The sequence below is a fragment of the Pteropus medius genome, unplaced genomic scaffold (genome assembly GCF_902729225.1).
Source record: "Pteropus medius unplaced genomic scaffold, Ma_sr-lr_union100, whole genome shotgun sequence".
Classification (NCBI taxonomy): Eukaryota; Metazoa; Chordata; class Mammalia; order Chiroptera; family Pteropodidae; genus Pteropus; species Pteropus medius.
In genome coordinates this window covers 20,179,772-20,198,978 of record NW_024342471.1, presented here as the reverse complement: position 1 = coordinate 20,198,978, position 19,207 = coordinate 20,179,772, and the positions used below count along the sequence as shown (strand labels likewise).

Sequence of the window (19,207 nt, the reverse complement as noted above, 5' to 3'; positions counted from 1 at the left end):
TGGCACTTCTGCCTCTGAGCTCCTGCTAGGCCTGTTGGCTGTGACGTGCGTACGTGGGGTCTTTGGTGCCTGTCCCTCCCGACTTCGATATACTTGCTTTGGGGCTGTGCAAAGACCCTTCCGTGACTGTAAATCTTTCATGGAATGCTTTGTGCTTCTTAGCGCCTTTTTCTTGAAGTGAACAGTCCTTTCTCTCTTCTGTCCCTTAATTGTTACTAGAATTCAGATTTGTTTTGTTTTTTTTCCTAAGATTCTGAGTAATGGATGAAAAAAATGGTTTATTTTTTTATTTTTTTATTTTTTGGCCTTTGGTGTCTTCATAGAGGTCAGTATCACCTTCTTGGTTTCTTTTTTATTTTTTGCGCACGAGTCTCCTGCTTATGGTAGAATATATGAAAATAGATAAGAAAAAAAGTAAACCACAACCCTGTTAACAAAAGGCATAATAACTAACATTAATATTTCATTGATCAGCCTTCTAGACTATTTCAAAAGATGTGTGCCACAGAATACAGATCTGTTTACGTAAATACACCAAGTGCCAGAAAGAAGGCTAAATCAAGTTTTAGTGAAAACTTGCAGAAAGCTCTCCTGTTCCCAAACCCCTCTGAGATTCCCCATCCACGCGGCTGGGTCTAGAATCCAACCTTTGAAATTCTATATCAATAAAACCTTGCTGGTCAAGGCGAGGTCAGTTTATGGAATACATATAGAAGCCAGTATTCATTTTCCTTCGGAGCTGCCGGAGTAATTTCTACCAGTTGGGGTAGGATTCATTTCCTGTAACAGAAAGCTGGATTTCCTAAATTTGTTTCCTGTGCACGTTGGGCTGTGGAAGCCTTGAAGGGTCTTTATTCAGCTATGGATTACAGCCCAGGGGCGCCGGGCCCTCCCTGCCACCGTACAGTAGCTCCCGGGGGACATGAAAGAGATCTAATCTGGCCGGAGAGATCCTGTGATGCTCGAGCAGGCCGGTTTCAGCCCTGATGGCATGCCATCACTTCCAGGATATTGAGGAGCACTGGAGGTGGGGAGGGGGGGGACAGTGGAGGCGGGAGGGGTCGTATTTGTTTCTCGGTGTGAGTGCTCTAGAAGGAGGTGGTCTTCTGCCAGCGGGGAGAAGCAACCCCGTGACTCATTTGTCTTTTCTATGAATTCTTTCACGGTGAAAAAAAATTTTTTTTTAACTTCTAAAATCACAAGCACTAATGTCCTCCCTTTAGAAAAAGTAGGCATTGTGGGTCCAAAAATAAGTTAATGAATGCTACCTGTCTCACCGCCTAGCGATAACTACTGTTTATGTTCTGGCATAGATCTTTCCAGAGTTTTCTCAATAATTCCAGAGCTGTTAATTACAAGCTCTATACCGTATAGCACGTTCTGTGGGCTCAGGGCATGTTCTGCCCAGGCTCGGGGCACCGGGTGAAAATCTGTCTCCTTCCCTCCCTGAGACCTCTGTCTTCATGGGCTCTGCACAGCGCCTCCTCTCCCAGACCCTTTTTCTGAACTGTTGTTGGTATCTGAGTATCCTCGCAGAGAGAATTCTTTGCATATATTAGAATTTTCCTCACCTTTTGCTTATTAACATTAAAAAAATTTTAAAGGCACCGTTGTAAATTATTGAACAGTTTTGCGCTTTTAGTAACCCGTCTCATTAAAGCATGTCGGTGCATAGTACACCACTGCATTGTGACGTGACGTCAGCAGAGGGCTGAGTTTTACGTGTTCCCATGGGCTGCCGATGGCAGATCTCTGAAAGTCTGCGTTTCGAGACCCTCCTTCCCACTCACTTGTGCGAAAGGTGAGGACATCGTATTGTCCCCTCCTCACCTTTGCCAGTGTGGTGCCGGCCGGGGTGAACTTCCAAGGTCTCACTCCATTAGCTGTGTGATTTTAGGCAAATCGTCGCTGAACTCAGCCTCCTAAAGGTAGAGAAGGGCTAATACCGCTGAACTCACAAGCCCTTTGAGAGAGCAAGCACAGCAGGGCACTGGCAGCGGTAAGAGAAGGCCACCTGCTGGACATCTGCTCTGTGCCAGGCATTGTGCCCTGGGCACCCATCATCACCCAGTTCCTGCGATCGTGCCATTTTGTAGATGATGTGGTTGGCTAAGGAATAGTCCTAAGGTCACGTGACTGGCAGCTCGCATCCTAGAGGCTGGACGCATAACCATGCTTCGCCACCCGTGGGGTGACCCCTTGAAAGTGCTTTTTAAACTCACCAGGTGCTGCGGAGCATTAAGCACTTGCGTTTGGGGAACTCAGGGCTGATACTAGATGAGGTTCCAGAGTGTCTGGTTGTTCTTACCTACTCCGGTCCCCTTGTGTCCCCTGTTCTGAGCCAGCATTCAGAGTCCGGGTTCTCCCAAGCTCAGTGGGACATTTTTTTTTGGTCCCCTCCCTCATTTCTCATCTTGGGAAGCATCCACATTTGTTGATAATAAATCTTCCTCTACGGGATCCCAGAAACCTACCTTCCGCGTATCATGCTTTCATCTCTCTGGAACCCTGCCCTTGGGAAGGAAGAGCAGGAAGGGTGTGTTTCCTCTCTAGTTCACAGTAACCTTGAAATGCCTCCCCTTGCAAAGAGAGCTGGGCATGGAGCTGCATGAGCGGGTCTCCCCTCCTGACAGCAGAGCGTGTACGTGGAGAGCATCCTGCGTCTCTTTGGAACGCCCAGGTGCTGGGTGTCATACAGACAGGGGCGAGAGGTAAGCACGGTGAAGATACAGCTAATCTAGAAGCAGGTTTCGTTTTTAGTTCTGCCCCCATTAAAAGAGCAACCTAGCTTGTTAGAGAAAAATTAAATGAGAGGACCCCTCCCCCCAACACTCTGCTATGTTTCCTTCCTGTCTCTTTTCTGTACGTCTAATTGAAATGTTTAGTGTCATTCCACGTTCCCTCTTGATTTGTTCACTTACTAATCATTGTGTTATCTAGTAACTATCGCGGTAAGATATTTAGTGGCTGCACTATGTTCGATGCTTAGACACCTCACAGAGTGTTTAGTCTCCCAAGTGTACCATTACGTGGTGTCCCCCCTGTTGGCCTTCATAAATAATGTCGTGATAGATAGCCTTACCTGTCCGAGGTCACGACACACCTCTGAGCATGCGCATAGAAGTCCCCAGTTGTCTCGTTTTGCATTTTCTTAAGCCCGTTGCAGAGAACGAGGGTAAAAACCACCGGGAAGGGTGGGCACGGGGCTTTGGGGTGGGCCAGGAGGCTCACAGCCCGTTTGTGGCTGGGAGGTTCTTCCCTCCGTGGCCACATTCATGTTAGCGGTTCCCCTAAATGCCTCCTCGTACGCTGAGCTTCAGCTCCAGGCCCTCGGACAATGAGAGCATTCAGACACGTGCACGGACGAGCTCAGAGCGTTGACTCAGAAAGGGTTAGGCGGCTGGGGGGCCTTGCCATCACGCTGCCATGCCCCCGGACCCAAGGGTGAGGTCCGAGAACAGAGGTCAGGAACGTAAGGAAAAATTCCTCCATCAGTGTTATTTATTAACCACTGGGGTGGAATCTTAAAACAGAGTTTTGGTTGCTTAGAAGGTGGGTGGGGGGCTGTGTGAGGGAAGACCAGAGTGTTTTGGGGACCCTGTAGAAAACCGTCAAATGAGCCTTCCTTGGACTTAGCTCACCCTGGGGCCACGATGCAAAAGTTCTGTGCCATAGAATATTAGTTCGGCCCAGAATGGACTTAAGAGTCATTTCTAAATGGCTAAATGTCTATGGCAATGATGCTGTTCTCCCTCCTCAAATATTAATTTTTATCAGGGTTAGGAGATTGGAGCCCGAAGTTCAAGTACAAGATCAAGGAAGTTTGGATTCTATTGCATCGTCTTATTCTTAACCATAGCGGGCTGTGTTTTGTTTGCTCCATGCTGTATTTAAAAACAAAACAAAACAAAAAACAAAACACTAGTGATACTTAAAAATCACTTAATGTTATACAAATATCAGCCTCTTTTGAGAAAGATAAGATCTGGAAATAACGGGCCCAATTTCTACCTGGCTGCAGTTAGCTGAACTGGGTGGCTGCCGCCTCAGTTTACCTCTGGCCCCTGCGTGGCCCGCCCTCCTGTCTGCTGCCTGTGCAAACCTCTCTCAGAGTTGGAACCTGCAGCCACCCTGTGGCACATCATCTCATCTGTTCCCTAATTAGGTAAAGAATACCTTAGGTCTGTGGATAGATTTATAATCTTGGAAGTCTGGGTTAGGGCCGACTGGCTACTCTGTGAGCCTGGGTGTTTATCTTGTTGAATGCCACCAAAGAACCCCTTCCGTCAGATATCATATTCATGCACGCTCTTATGATTAGTATGTATCCTGCTTTTCGACAAGAATTCAAGGCTCTGTAGCTTGATCTGGCGTATATCCCAAGCATACATTCCCAAGTACAAAGGGAAAATTATTGGAACTCGTCACAGGTGGTTTATTGCTGATCCAGCAGTGATGAAAAAGCCCTTTCATGAATAGTTCTGGCATGAATTCTTCGGTTGGGCATTTTAGGGAGGAAAAGTTGCGGGCCGTGTCCGTTTGATTTCCTGATGAATCTGAAGCACACAGCCCACTCGTGAGCCGAGCCGGAACCCCCTCCCGGTTTCCAGCATTCGATCAAGTTTGCATCTGATTTATTTGTTCATTCATTCACCTTGACGGAGGTCACTTTTTCTGCTGCTGCTTTGACTTCCAGATATTCTGACTCAAAGGCCCCTGAGACCCCAACTCTGGCTGTTAAGGACAGTAAGACTCAAGACCTTGCAATCCTTTATAATTTGACAACATAGAATGATTCTTTTAAACAGATGCACGGATCTGTCAGAATAAGAAGTAGCTTGATTTTATATCATCTCGCTTTGGAAAAGAATGCGGTTGTCTCACCTTACCCCGGAGATGTTCGCCTCTGCCGTAGTTGAGAAGGGTTAGTGAGCACCCAGATTCTAAACCTGTCCCTTCTCAATAGGACCTGGGGGGTTTTCTGTGTGCTGTTAGAAAGTAGCCTTAAATTAACACCGACTTAAGTTAAAGTCTCAGTGAGAGAGTGGGAGGTGAGAATGAGCGACCCCCCACAGGGCTCATATCCTGTTCGAATCCCTACGCCCCCCTCCCGCCCCCCACAAGACTGATGAGGTTTTGATTAGGTAGGGGGACAAGCATAGTCTTGGAGTAAGTCCCTTTATCGAGAGGTTTGCCGTAGAAGAAAGCCAGCATGGTTAAAACATGTTTACCTACAGTTGCGATTCATCCTTCATTAGGAACATTCGTCCTTGTTGATCTTTTGAGATTTATTATTCAACTTTTCCTCCAGCACAGTCCCGTGGGGTCCATGGCGTGGGGGCTGAGCCGTGGGGGCTGGGCCGGCCAAGGGCAGAACAGCCTCCACCCCCCTGAAAGCCGCTTACGCTTCTGGAGTTTCAGGTCCTTTCTCTATTAGGTTAAGAGCAGTCTACGGGGGAATTAGTATATCTCTTTGAAGCCCAATATCACAGACTTTTCACATCTTTTCAGAACAATGAACTGGGTTTTTAAGGGGTAAAGAAACAGCTGCTTGAAAACAAAAACGAAAAAAATCCTTTCGATCCGTTTGCAGGCATCCAAAGAAAAATTTTGTTTCTTTTTACATAAAATTGACAGGTAAAGAAGGATGCCAATCGGGCTTGCATATACTTAGGTATCTGTAATATCTTGTGCCGGTATGTTTACTTAATTAAAAAGAAAAGAAATGCATGTACATGCTAAAAATATTTCAGTAACGTAGAAAGATAAAAGTAAAAGCTAGAAAGATTTCTCTTCATGTTGATCAACCTTTTATATACAGATGGGGTCATTTGGTATATACAGATCTTCACTGGTTTTTTTAATTTTAAACTTCGAAAGAAGATTGTTAGCAGAGTTATCAAATTAAACAAATAAGCAAATGGGTTTCCAAAGACTTAAGCAGGCCCTTAGCAAAAAATAAATAAATAAGGAAAAATGGCTGATTAGCTGTGGCTTGGAGGGAGAGATCAGTGTGCCAGTTTCTGGCATGGGTCAGATTAGAAACCTAGTTCATCCCGGTTGACTTGTTATGACATAATTAAAATAGGGTCCGGTTTCCCATTCTTGAATAACTTCTTTCTAATGTAAATTCAGTTAATATCAGCAACAGAAACCTAATTAGATAGCTGAGCAGGGCACCAACTGAGGATGTATAAACAAATCGTCGTTTAGGGCTGGAACAGAGAGGAGAAATAATCAGCTTCAGGCCCCGTGATTGGGGGTGGGCGGCAGAGCCGGGCTGGGGCTCCTAGTGTGATCCCCACTACCCCTTCACCACTGCAGCCGAGGTCCCCGAAACGAAGGCAGAACCGTGAGCAGCAAGCTGCAGGGTCTTCTCAGTGGCTTTTGAAGAGTCTCCTGGTGAAGGGAATGGGGGCTCAGGGAGAACCCTGATGACATAGAGGTGCCAGAGGTGGCTGCTGCTGGGAGAGCTCCTGGAAAAGCGACTCTTTTTACCCACCACTCCTTATGGAAAAATACCCATTATGACATAGGTCAGACATTTGGACAGTTAACGGGGTAATATGATGCACACCCATATACCCACTACCAGGCTGAAAGATGACACGGCATTTCAGATGGAGTCGACGCCTCCTGCGTGCCCCTTTCTCCGTCACCTAAAACCCACCCCCTTTGCTACCCCGAAAAATTAAGCCGTATAGGAAGAAAAGGAGTGGCAGCGGTCCCTTTTTTTCTTTTTAAATACCGCGCCCTTGGACTTGGAATAAAATGGCAGCTTATTTGGCCTTAACACCGGACCTCTCCCATATTCGTTTCCTATTACCACTGTAGAAATTGCTGCAAGTCTGGTATTTTAAAGCAGCATAGATTTATTAGGTTACAGCCCTGTTGGTCACAGGTCCGACCCGGGTCTCACTGAGCTGTGATCACGGTGTCCGCAGGGCGGCGTTAACGCCCAGAGGTCCCGGGGAGAGAATCTGTGTCATCGGCTTTTCCAGCTCCTGGTGGCCGTGCACGTTTTTTGGTCTACGGTCCCCTACTCCACCCTCAAGGCCAGCGATGTCGCTGTCTCTTACCCTCCTTCTGCCTTCACATTTCTCTCCGGCCGCAGCCGGGAAAGTTCCCACTTTCAAGGACTTGCGTGATTCACATTGGATCGCCCGGACCATCCAGGAAAACCTCCCCATTTCCAGGTCCTCAGTCAGTCACATCTGCAAAGTTCCCGTTGCCCCGTACGGCCCCACATTCACAGGTCCCAGGGATTAGGATGAGGGTGTTTTCGGGGATCGTTATTCTGCCTATTGCACCTTCCATCAACATCCTAATGGTGACAAGGTCAGGCGTGGATGCCTGACAAATCGTGCCTCTGGGAACACAGCATGTTGGGCGGGTGGGTGGGCCAGTGGACCAGAACCGCCTATCAGGTACGCCCGGCCCGGTCTTCACCACTCACCAGCAGCATTATCCCGGCAACGCCTCGGGACCCTGGCATCTTCATCTGTACGACCAGAGTTCTCATCTCTGCAGCACTGATGTTTGGGCGGGGATAATTTCCTGTTGTGCTTAGCAGCATCCCTGGCCTCCACCCATGAGATGCTAGCAGCACACACCCCCCATTGTGACAACCAAAAAACATCCCCAGACATTGCCAAATGCCCCCTTGGAGTGCAGAATCGCCCCATCGAGGACTGCCGTAGATACCCACCTTGCCGAATATCTGGGGGACTTAAAGGGAATCCTGAAGGCCAAGCCACCCCATCCCAATAACGGCGTGGCTTCGTGCATGTTCTTCCGGAAGTGACGTGTGGTCCGTGCTAATCACTTTTAGTTCTGTGCGGTTCTCTCTGCTACTGGTCTGGCGTTTGGTCTGCTCTGGGGCCTGGAAGAGAAGGCAAGTTGTACCTTAGAGGGGGCAGCTGTGAGTGCGTGGAGTCTCAGCAGGCCCAGAGGGGTAGCCGCTGTCCCTGGCCACCCCACACAGCCTTCCCTGGGAGCCCAGTGATTGCTCGGGCTTCACCCATCTCTGTTCCTTCTTCCACCTTTGTGTCCATTTGCTTGACCTGTGAACTGGGACCCTCAGGCCGAGGGTCTGACCTTCGACCCTCTTCTGTTTAGGTGGCCCTGGTGCAGTGGACTGAAAGCGTGGGCTTAACCCTGGTGGGCCGTGACCAGTCTTCCATGCAGCTGAGGACCCCTGGCGACCAGATCCTGAACTTCACCATCCTGCAGATCTTCCCTTTCACCTACGAAAGCAAGCGGATGGGCATCATCGTGAGGGTGAGTCCTGTGTCACTGATGACTTAAAACAGCCAAAAGCCCCAAGCCGAGTGTGCCGTGACTGTCCCTGCGGCTTGATGTCCTTTCTTACCCGCGTCTAACCATCCTTGTTGTGTCTGTTGCCCAGACTAACAAGGGAATGTAATTTCCCTAAGCAGAGAGAATATTAGTTCATCTCTCGGGCAGAGCCTCGGACACCTGGTGGGCTTCTGGTTGACTCAGGTCTAGAGTGAGCGTGTAGGCTGGGCATTTCTCAATGATAATACATTTCTTGTTGTGTGCTCTGTTGTTTAATTACATGTGTATTCCTTTATGGAAGCGAAATTCACCTAACAGAAATTTTCCATTTAAAATGTATAATTCAGTGCCATTTAGTATAGTTACAATGCTGTGCACCACTTCTGTCAAGTTTTAAAACATTTTTATCACCCCAAGAGGAAACCCCGCACCCATTAGGCAGTGACTGCCCCGCCCCTCTCTCCCCTCTCCCCGCTAGGCCCCGGCGTCCCCAGTCTGCTTTCTGTCCCTGCAGACTTGCCTAGTCTGAGTATTTCCCATAAATGGCCTCACAGGATATGTGAATCTGTGCCTGGCTTTCTTCCATTCAGCCTAATGTTTTCACGGTTCATCCACATTGCCACCGGTATCAGGACTTCTTGTCTCTTTATGGCAGAATCATATTCCACGTTGCTTACCCTTTCCTCCGCTGATGGACCCTGGGGGTTTTTCTACCGTTTGGCTGTTGCGAATGATGCTGCCGTGAACATTCGTGCACGAGGATTTGAATACCTGTTCTCAGTTCTTTTTGAATATATATCTCAGCGTTGAATTGCTGGGTCATGCTGGATCAGTTACTCAATTACTGGGTAGTTCTATCTTTTTTAACTTACGGGGAGCCTCCAAACTGTTTTCTACAGTGCTGTGCCATTTTACATTCCAACCAGCAATACGTGAAGGTCCCAGCTTCACTGCATCCTACCACTTATTGTTGTCTATTATTATTATTATTATTATTATTATTATCATTAATATTATTAGCATCTTAGTGGTTGTGAAGTGGCATTTCGCTGTGGTTTTGATCTGTATTTTCCTAATGACTAATGATGGTGAACATCTTTATATATTTATTGGCCACTTACATATCTTCCCTGAGGAAATGTCTGTTCAAGTCGTTTGTCCTTTTTTGGGGCTATCTTTTCATTGTTGAGTTGTAAGAGTTCTTTATATAGTCTGGATACTGGAGCTTTGTCAGAGATACGATACGCACACAGTTTCTCTCATTCTGTAAGTTGTCTTTTACTTTATCGATAAAATTCCTTTAATGCACAGAAGTTACTAATTTTGATAAAGTCCAGTTTATCTATTTTTTCTTTTGTGGATCTTGACTTAGTATCATTATCTAAGAGTTCATTGCCAAATCCAAGGTCTTGAAAATTTACCCCTATATTTTCTTTTAAGAGTTTTCTAGTTTTTGCTCTTTAGGTCATTGATCCATTTTTGAGTTAATTTTTGTATATGATGTGAAGAAGGAGCTTAACTTCATTCTTTTGCATGTGGATATCTAGTTGTCCCAATGCTATTTGTTGAAGAGACTATTGTTTCCCCATCAAATAGTCCTGGCACCCTGTTGTATTTCAATATTTTCATTATTTTTTTATTTATACAATTACAAAAAGTTATTGAAAAAAATGACTTTTTAAATCACTCAGCGTCATCATTTTGCCATATTTCGTATTTTCTTTTCATATTTTTGAAACTTTTATTGAAATACGACATATGCAGAAAAAAAGTGCAAACATCACTAGATGTACACACCTCAAGTGTTAATAAAGTTAACACACCCGTGTAACCAGCACCCAGAACAAGGAACAGAATCCCACCCACTGTCACTCTTTAGCTCCCTCATGTCCCATGTCTGGTTAATAACATCCCCCGCCCTACAAGGATATAACCTCTGTCCTCATTTTTACCATTGATGAATTTTGTCTCTCTTTGAACTTTATATAAAGGAAGTTGTGCAGTAGGTACCGTTTTGTGTTTGAATTCATTTGCTCAAATTTATATTTGTGAGATTCATCCATGTTTTTGCATGTATTACAGTTCAAAAAATTTCTTAAAGCAATAAAACACTGTGCAGTGAATTGAAATCCCATCTGCCCTTACACCAAGTTCAGTCATTCACAGGAATTTAAAAATATGATTATCAGACATGTTTGGGTATAAATATTACGTTTTATGGTTTACACATTTTTATTCTCTGTATGAATGGCATGGTAGTACGTGTCATTTTTCCACTTCCTGTTTTTTGTTTAACATTAAAAAAACTTCGTGTTTATACCCTGACTTCCACTTCATTATCCTTAGCTGATTTTTAGTATCGTGTGGTGTGAATAGACCTCTCTTCCTTCCATCTACTGCGGTTCTCTCTTGATAGACAGTTAGGTACCTAGAAAGCATGTTCTCGTCTGCCCCAGCCTCCACTGCCCTGATGTGTTTCTCTGTGGCAGATTCCCAGAGGCAGAGTTGCTGGGCTGTCGAATGTATACACCTTTAACTCTATCAGATGCCGTCAACTTTTTCTCCAAAATGCTCGTACTAATCTCAGTCCCACCGTTGCTCCACATCCTCACCAACATTCAATAGTGTCAGACTTCTTATATTTTGCCTATCCGAAGAGTCTGAGTTAACATCTTGTTTTCCTACTGGCTTTTTCACTCACAGAGACCACGCTTTCCGTTCTGGGAAGCCTGGCAACCCCGTGTTCGTACACCGCTTTGTTCAGTAGTTCTTAAAGCTGGCTGGTGGGCATCAGAATTACCACGGGAGCTTTGAGAATGCAGATTACTTGGTTCCATCCCACTCCTATTTGGGAATGGGAACGGTTCCCAGCGTTTTTAAAGGTTCTTCAGATTCCTTGGCTTGCCCGAAGAAACTTCTGCCTCAGATAATAAGAAGCTTTGGTAGAGAGAGGTTCTTTCATCTTTTCTGGAATTTTTTTCTTAAACGTTGAGGATCCCCTGCACCCTGTCTATACAAGTGTTTCACGCCTTAGGGATCCGATTTTGGGCGTGACGAGAGGGACATCAGAAAGCTCATAGAGCACCCAGAGTAATACTGGGGTGACGTTGCTGCATACACTTAACTGTTTAAAACAACAGCAGGTGTTATCTGTGGGCCAGGAGTCTGGGTGAGGCTCCGCTGCGTCTCTAGTCATCCAGGGTTCAGCTGGGACGGGATCCACTTCCAGACAAAATCAGCGTCGTTGGCAGGATCCCATTCCTTGCGGTTGCTGGACCGAGGGCCTTCGTTCTTTCCTGGCTGTCAGCCAGCGGCCACCCTCATCCACTGCCACATGGGCCTCTCCAAGGGTCAGCTCCTGTGTCAGCTGGCTTCATCAAAGTGAGCAAGGGAGTGTGAGCAAGATGCAAGCCACAGTCTTTTGTAAGCTAATCTCACAACTGACCTCCCATCACATTTTCCTTGCTCTGTTATTAGAAGCAAGTCACTGGGTCCTGCTGCCGACTCAGTGGGCATGGATCACACAGGGCGTGGAGACCAGGAGGTGGGGGTCACTGGGAGCCGCTTTAGAGGCTGCCGCCCCCGGTAGAAGGTCGAGACAGCTCCATGAGCTGCTGCTCTGGTGATCCAGGGACAACAGCGTGAATAGGCTGTGACAACAACACACGTTAAGGGGTTTTTATGTCCCTTCTGCCGTACTTCGTACCTACCTACTTCAGACTCCACAGGAATTATAGCCTTGGCAGCTCTGCATGGGAAGGGAGCGTTTTCTCCCACACATCTGCTGCTTTTCCCAATGGTCCACACCTGGCCTGACCTGTGGCTTCCAAACCATATCTTGAGTACACAGCTGATGTCAAGAACATCCGTGGCCTGGAAGTAGCAGCACAAATCCTGTGGGCGGGTGTTTCCTGGGGATTTAGACTCATTATCTCCTATGGAATTACTTTCATTTTGTTCCAGCCCTTTATTTTTTCAAGTTCGAGGGCCATGGACTCTGCTGAAGTCATTTCGAGGTTGAATCATCATGGAATAGTCCCCAGTATTGGCCACCCTAGAACGAGTGGGCCGTAGCGTACCCCACCCTTCCTTTAGTTGTAAAGGTGTCTCATTCCCAGACACGTATCTTATTTTATGAAATGTGGTCTCCGCACCTTCCCATAGCAGGAGGAGTACTCGTGCCTGGAAGTATGGCTTCCTGTCGGATGTGCAAATCTACCATTACTTTAAACTAGCAACCCCCCCTTCCCAGGTTATTAAAAAAAAAAAAAATCATTCGCTTAAGGCATTTAGGACAAATAAATCTATAAAGAAAGGGATCACACCATTCCATCTTTATTTCCCACCCAAAGACGGCCACTCTTATTACCTTTTCGGAGAATTTCCCTTCATTTTTTCTAAGCATATATGAGTGTGAATAGCCGCATACATTTCATAATAGACTTGAACTCTGTATAAGGGTTTCTACCCCCCCTTCCCATCAAACTTTATATATGGTGAAAATTTTCTCCTATCATTAAAACATGGTTTTTATGATTTTAAAGTGTAGGGCGTTTTGTTGAAAAATGTACCATTATTTAATACTTTTTTCAGTGCTTAGGTTGTTTTTCGTTTCTCACTGCTAACGTTGCATCTGTGAGCATCCGGCTTCGCTAGGCTGTCTTCAATGAAATGCATATTATCTTGCTAATCTTTCTTGTTTTCTGCCCGGCCTTCCCCTCTCTTGGGTTTTGATCAGCGGGAGTCAGGATCGAGGGCGTTTGGACTGATTCTCCGCTGCTCCTCTGACGAAGTGGTTCTCACCCGGGTGCCATCTTGCTCCCAGGGGACGTTTGAAAATACACGGAGACATTTTTGGTTGTGAAAACTCAGAGTGGCGCTCGTGGCCTCTGGTGGGCAGAGGCCAGGACGGTCTCCTAACCAGGAATCATCCACCACCCGTGTTCGCTGTGCCGAGGCCGAGAGCTCGGTTCTGTGTGTCCACGTGTCCTGTTCTGTTATTTGAAAATAACTGTCCATCACCTGATGGGAAGACGTTTTAGCTCGGGAATAAACGTCTCTTGGCTCGGTTTAGCGACCGCTGCCTGAGGGTTTTACTCGCGCCTGGTCCATCAGCGGTTTTAAACGTGTTTGAGATCATGGGCGGTATCTTCCTGCACCCGCATAGCCAGGCCTGGTCTGTGCGTGACTCTGCCTCCCCGAAGGGCGGAAAGGGTTGGAGAAGCCCGTTTCTTTGGGGCTTGCGTGCGTGTCCTCCTGGAAGGAGGCTGCGTTGCCTGCTTTGTTTTTGTTGTGCACAGATGTTCCACTGCCCTCCCCCCCATGTGGAATGATGAAGTCGGGTCACTGGTGTGGATCACCCCCTCGTCATTGTTTGAATAGAAGAGGCCTTTGAACAGGTGCCAGAATCAGACCACAGTGGAAAAAGACGAGGCCCCCACACAATGCAACACCACCAGCAGATCTCTGTCAATTTATAGCGTCATCTCGCCATAATATGGGAACGAAGTAACCTTGTGATGAACTCGGTGGGAGGAAATGACTAATGGGAGGAGATAGTCGATACGGTATTTATACTGGATGGGTGTCTAAGCTCTCTCGAGCCCCTTCTGGAGTAGAGGAAGCTGGGGAGGGGGACCTTATTTCCTACAGCTATGTTATTAAGCACCGTTTGGGTGAAAGGGAAGGGGCGGGGAAAACCTCTGATGCTTTCATGTTCAGACCCCACAGCTGTCTTTGGCCTGAGTTGCAAGCAAGCCTATGCACAGTCTGGCTAAAGCTTGCACTTCGAATGCTTGCAAAACACAGGTGTCTCTTCATGGCCGGCGGCGGCGGCTTTTGACGAGTGATCGTGTTATTTTAAAAGGTTGTCAGTGATTAGAAGACATTCATAAGTTATTTTAAAAGGGGAAGCTGCGTCACTCATTTGTCTTTGGGTCTTCAGTTTGTGTTCAGTGGCAAATGCACAGGCACGCATTCTGGGCTTTCCAGGGGAGCGAAATTTAGGCACGAGGCGGTGATGGCCTTGCTCAGTCCCGCTGCCCATCTCTACTGCCTCCAGCCTTCCCGTGATGGGCATCTTGGGACATCGTGGGAAAGAGTCAGGGGACAAGAACCAGCGATTTCACCATCATTTCTCAAAGCCAGGATTTCTCAGCCTTGACAATATTGACATTTGAGGCCGGATGACTCTTGGTTGTGTCACGGGCTGTCCCATGCATTGTAGGGGGTTCAGCAGCATCCCTGGCCTCTACCCACTGGTTGCCAGCAACCCCCTCTCCCCCAGGTCGTGACAACCAAAAATGTGTTCAGGCATTGCCACATATCCCCTGGGGGACAAAATCGCCCCATTGAGAACCTCTCGGTTGATCAGTCTTGTTCTCCACATACAATGTGACTTAGGGACTTGTGGAGTTGCTGTCACCCGAACAGGAATGATTACGCTACGTGAGCATCTTCTGTGTACCTGGCCCTTTGTGCTCTACGTAGGTGATCTCTTGTAAGCCACAAAAACCTATGCGATAAGAGTTTTTAGTATCCCTGTTTTCCCAATGGGGAAACTGAGGTTTAGAGAAAAGAAGTAGCTTGTCCAGTGGGGAATCAGCCAGGAGCTGGTGCCGGGTCCAAGCATTTGATGCCTGTGCAGTGGTTTTACGCGCTCCCCAGAAAATTTGGTCAGTGCGAACTGAAAATCTGGGTCCTCTGATCTCTAGGCTAAGTTCTCAGGTACACATAGAGGTTTGGAATTATCTAGATCAGCAAGTTCTTAACTAAGACAGTTTGCCTCTCAGGGGACATTTGTTAATGTCTAGAGACATTTCGTTTGCCACATTTTGTTTGACGGGTGCCGCTGGCATCTAGTGGGTAGAGGGCCAGGGATGCTGCAAAATATCATCCAAGGCACAGGCTGGCCCCCACAGCAGAGAATGCTCCAGCCAAATGTTCGTGGTGCCAAGGCTGAGAAGTCCTGGTCTAGATAATTATCTTCCTGCCCATTTCCGTTGGGCGGACCACAGTGTGGTGATACCGACGGTCCAATACATTGATGGAAAGTTATCTGAGAGCGTGGCGGTCCATCACTGTAAAAACAGAGGTCTTAAACACTTTTGATCTTGCTTTCACAATTAAACAATCGTCTGAATGCTTTGCGTTTTCTTCTGTTTTCTGCGGCCTTTGCCCCGGAGTGAAGGTTCCCCCTCTTGCTTTTTATCTCTGGCCGAGTGAAAAGACATTGCCGTCCGCTAAGCACGCTGTGGTTACCGTCTGTCGTGGGGCGTGGGCACCGGAGCAGAGTGGGGTTCCTCTTGGTTATTCGTGCCTTCCTGCCCCTCTCTAGGATGAATCCACTGGGGAAATCACGTTCTACATGAAGGGGGCGGATGTCGTCATGGCCGGCATCGTGCGGTACAATGACTGGCTAGAGGAAGAGGTGAGTGTGATCCGGAGAGGGAAACCCAGGCCTCGGTGGCACGTTCTGGAGGCTGTCCCCTTGCACGGGGTGGCGAGGTGCGTCTCTGTATTCGTTATTTGCAGCGACATAACACATCACCCCAAAACATTGTGGCTTAGCATAACACACCTTTATTTCTCGTAATTGCTGTGGGCCAGGAATCTGGGCACAGTTTGCCTGGGTCGTCCACTCAGGGTCTCTCGTGGGCCACGGTCAAGCTGTCAGCTTGGGCTGGGGTCTCATCTGAAGACTCAGCGGGGGCGGGACCCACATCCAGCTGCACTCAGTGGTCGTGCACAGGATTCGGCTGTTTGGCCTTTTGGCTGGAGGCCACCACATCCCTTGCCACGTGTGCCTCTGCATAGGGCAGCTTACCGTGTGGCAGCTGGCTCTGTCACAGTGAGCAAACGAGGGCGCGGGAAAGGACGAACAGACGGAAGTCACCTGTTCTCAAAGGTGACCGCCCCTCGCCTTCACCACGTTCAGTTGGGAGAAAGTCACTAGGTCTGGCACACACTCGAGGGAGGTGATTATACAAGGGTGTGGGTGCCGGGAGGTGGGGATCGTTGGGGGCCACCACATCACAGGCTGCCCATCTCGGTCTGTGACCCAAGGAGTCTGCAGCAGTAGGGAGGGCGGAAGCTCTCAGGTCTGTCAGGCCGTTTACATTTCATCTCTGGGCTCCCAGTGGGCAGTTCACGTGTTGCATTCCAGTAACATTATATTTTCACTTAGGGAGTTTGCAAACCCCAGTGCCCACTGGGGCCAGGCAGGTACCTTGAATGAATGAAAACTGGCCGGGACGGGTTTTCCGACAGGGTCACACTTTGTGTGTTCCATGTGTTGGCTTCTCCACTCGACAGCTATGCTTTCTGGGAGCACGGGCACGGGCAAGCAGCCGCATTGCAGCCATCATCGATGGTCGTTATTTGGGAACGCTTTTGTCAGAGGTGCAATGTCTCCACCAAGCCTGAAATTCAGCTTTGTCGGTGCAATCTTACAATGTTGACTTAAATTTCGGAACGCACGCTGTGCCGGTCACAGACGACGGCATGGAGGCCGTGCTTGGCCCGCAGCTGCCACGCGCAGCCTCCCCTGCAGGGGGTTTTCCCAGGGAAGACTTCTTTAGGGGACAGTGACGTTCCGATCTGCCACCTCGCTGGCCCCTTGGGAGGGGCCTGTCCCCTTGGGCTCCAGCCGGGGGCTCGGGGGCCCTCAGGTGGCCATCCGCTGACCGCGATCTTCTTTTCAGTGTGGAAATATGGCACGAGAAGGGCTTCGGGTGCTCGTGGTGGCGAAGAAGTCTCTAGCCGAGGAGCAGTATCAGGACTTCGAAGTGAGTGGTTCTGTGGCCGTTCCAGCACCCTCTCAGCCCCGCCCACCTCCCCGACATCCCCGTCCCGTTTGCCCCTGCTCACTGGGCTCCAGCCACGCTGACATCGTTCCGGAGGGCGCCGGGTTCACGTTTGCCCCGGGGCCTTTGTACTTGCTCTTCGCTCTGCCCGGAACTCACTGTTCCCTGACGGAGCTCCACAGCCCACTCCCTCGCTTCTTTTGGCTCGCAGCTCAAATGCCGCCGCCTCCGAGAAGTCTTCCTGGACTCCCCATCCCAGGCAGCCCCACCTCATCACTCTTTACCCATTACCCCGTTTGACTTTCTTCATTACACTTACCAACGTCTGTAATGACCTTGCGTGTGTGTGTGTGTGTGTGTATGTGTGTGTGTGTGTAATGTTCTTAATCTCTTTTCTGGAATAAAATCTTTTTGAGAGCGGACACTTTGTCATTCTGCTTGGCTCTTGTATGGCCAATGTGTAGGATAGCCATCGGCATATAGTATACCTTCTGGAAAATTTGAAATGAATCACCCTCTTGGAGACCTGATTTTCTTTAAGCTGTAAAATATTGATGGAGTTGAACTAAATCTTTGACTTTCACAGCCAAGGATAAGTACGTCGTCTTTACTGTCATCTTGTCCCATAGATTTTGTGTCCCTTGAGGGGAAGGGTCCTTGTGGTGTCCCCAGTCCTGGCATAAAGCCAGAGGCAGGAGGAAGGGAGAGGTGAGAGGGGGGGACAGGCCTGGGGCCCTTGTCCTGCTCCACCCAGAGGGACCGCCCTTGGGTCTGCCTCTTCTCCGCGTTCGAGTTCTTTGTAAAGTTTTATTTAACAGGATTTCTAGCCCTGATCAATTCTACCTCCCTTTCCATTTTAAAGGCATAAGTTCTTGACAGCCCATTGGGGGGTTTTGATTTTCATCTAGGTCTTTGCCAGCAGGCTGGAGAGGGATGAGCAGAGGGGTCGGGTGGACGGTCTGCAGAAGTGGGACTCGTGTTCAGGGAAAGCAGTGGTCAAGGGTTCTTGGTTACGAGGCGTGTGTTTTGTGTGGGAGAATCTACTGGTTTTCTTGATCTTGACTTCCCAATCCTTGCAGCAACCCAACGAGGTTGGGGCTGTTGTTGCTGCTTCATGGATGAAAACAGTTGAGGCTCAGAGAAGTTAAGTGACTTTCTGGAAGTTGCCGGCAGGTGACTGTCAAACTGAGGGTGGAACGCGGCTCTATTCAGCTCCAGGGTCTGGGCTGATGCACTTGGAAGGAGGCCAGAAGCCCCGTCTCGCCCCGTTGAGCCCCCCCTCCCACGTGCCATGTTGGGGTCAGGCACGGCCTATTCTGCTCTCCATGTCAGTCAGTCAGCCAGCCTCGTTCCTCCCCACCCTAAGCTGTGACCGTGTCCCCTGGTGTGTCCCAGGCCCGCTATGTCCAGGCCAAGCTGAGTGTGCACGACCGCTCTCTCAAAGTGGCCACGGTGATCGAGAGCCTGGAGATGGAGATGGAGCTGCTGTGCCTGACGGGCGTGGAGGACCAGCTGCAGGCGGACGTGAGGCCCACTCTGGAGATCTTGAGGAACGCGGGCATCAAGGTAGGGCGACCTGCCTACGACCCGGCTGCCACATGACTCGCCACACGGAAATGAGTTCCGGAATTAGACCAGTTCTCTCTTCAGCAGAGTGTAAAAATGAGAGGGGAGAGTGGTGGACGTTGTTGTAGAGGGAGCCAGGAGTGCGGGGGCCATGTCTGTGGCCCTGTCTCACTTCCCGCCCTGACTGCCCTGGTTTCGGAAGACGTCTCGCATGTTTGCTGTCACTGGCCATCTCCCCCACCGGGCCGAGCTCCATGAAGGCAGGACTGCATGTGTCTCCTTATCCCTCAGTACTAAGCCACGTCCAGCATGCTTAGGGTGTTTGTTGTATTCCTGTTGAGTGACCGGCCAGCCAGCTGTCTTTCTTTTGGTCTGGGTGAATGAGTGACCACCCCACAGAGTGGCTGCCTGCCCCAACGAACTGCCATATTTATATTTATATTTATGTTTATGTTTATGTTTATATTTATTTAATCTACATCTACATTCATCTACATCTACATCTACATCTACATCTCCATCAACATCTACATCCTATA

At 48.5% G+C, this 19,207-nt stretch overlaps 1 protein-coding gene across 1 annotated transcript in view; it reads left to right on the top strand.

Moving 5' to 3' along the window:
* The window catches only part of ATP9A (ATPase phospholipid transporting 9A), a 108,916-nt gene that overhangs the window by 71,220 nt on the left and 18,489 nt on the right, over nucleotides 1-19,207 (top strand). Inside the window, exons 13-16 of the mRNA XM_039863730.1 lie at nucleotides 8,119-8,280; nucleotides 15,635-15,727; nucleotides 17,001-17,084; nucleotides 18,498-18,668. Coding sequence (XP_039719664.1) covers nucleotides 8,119-8,280; nucleotides 15,635-15,727; nucleotides 17,001-17,084; nucleotides 18,498-18,668 — 510 coding nt within the window. The remainder of the gene's footprint in view (nucleotides 1-8,118; nucleotides 8,281-15,634; nucleotides 15,728-17,000; nucleotides 17,085-18,497; nucleotides 18,669-19,207) is intronic.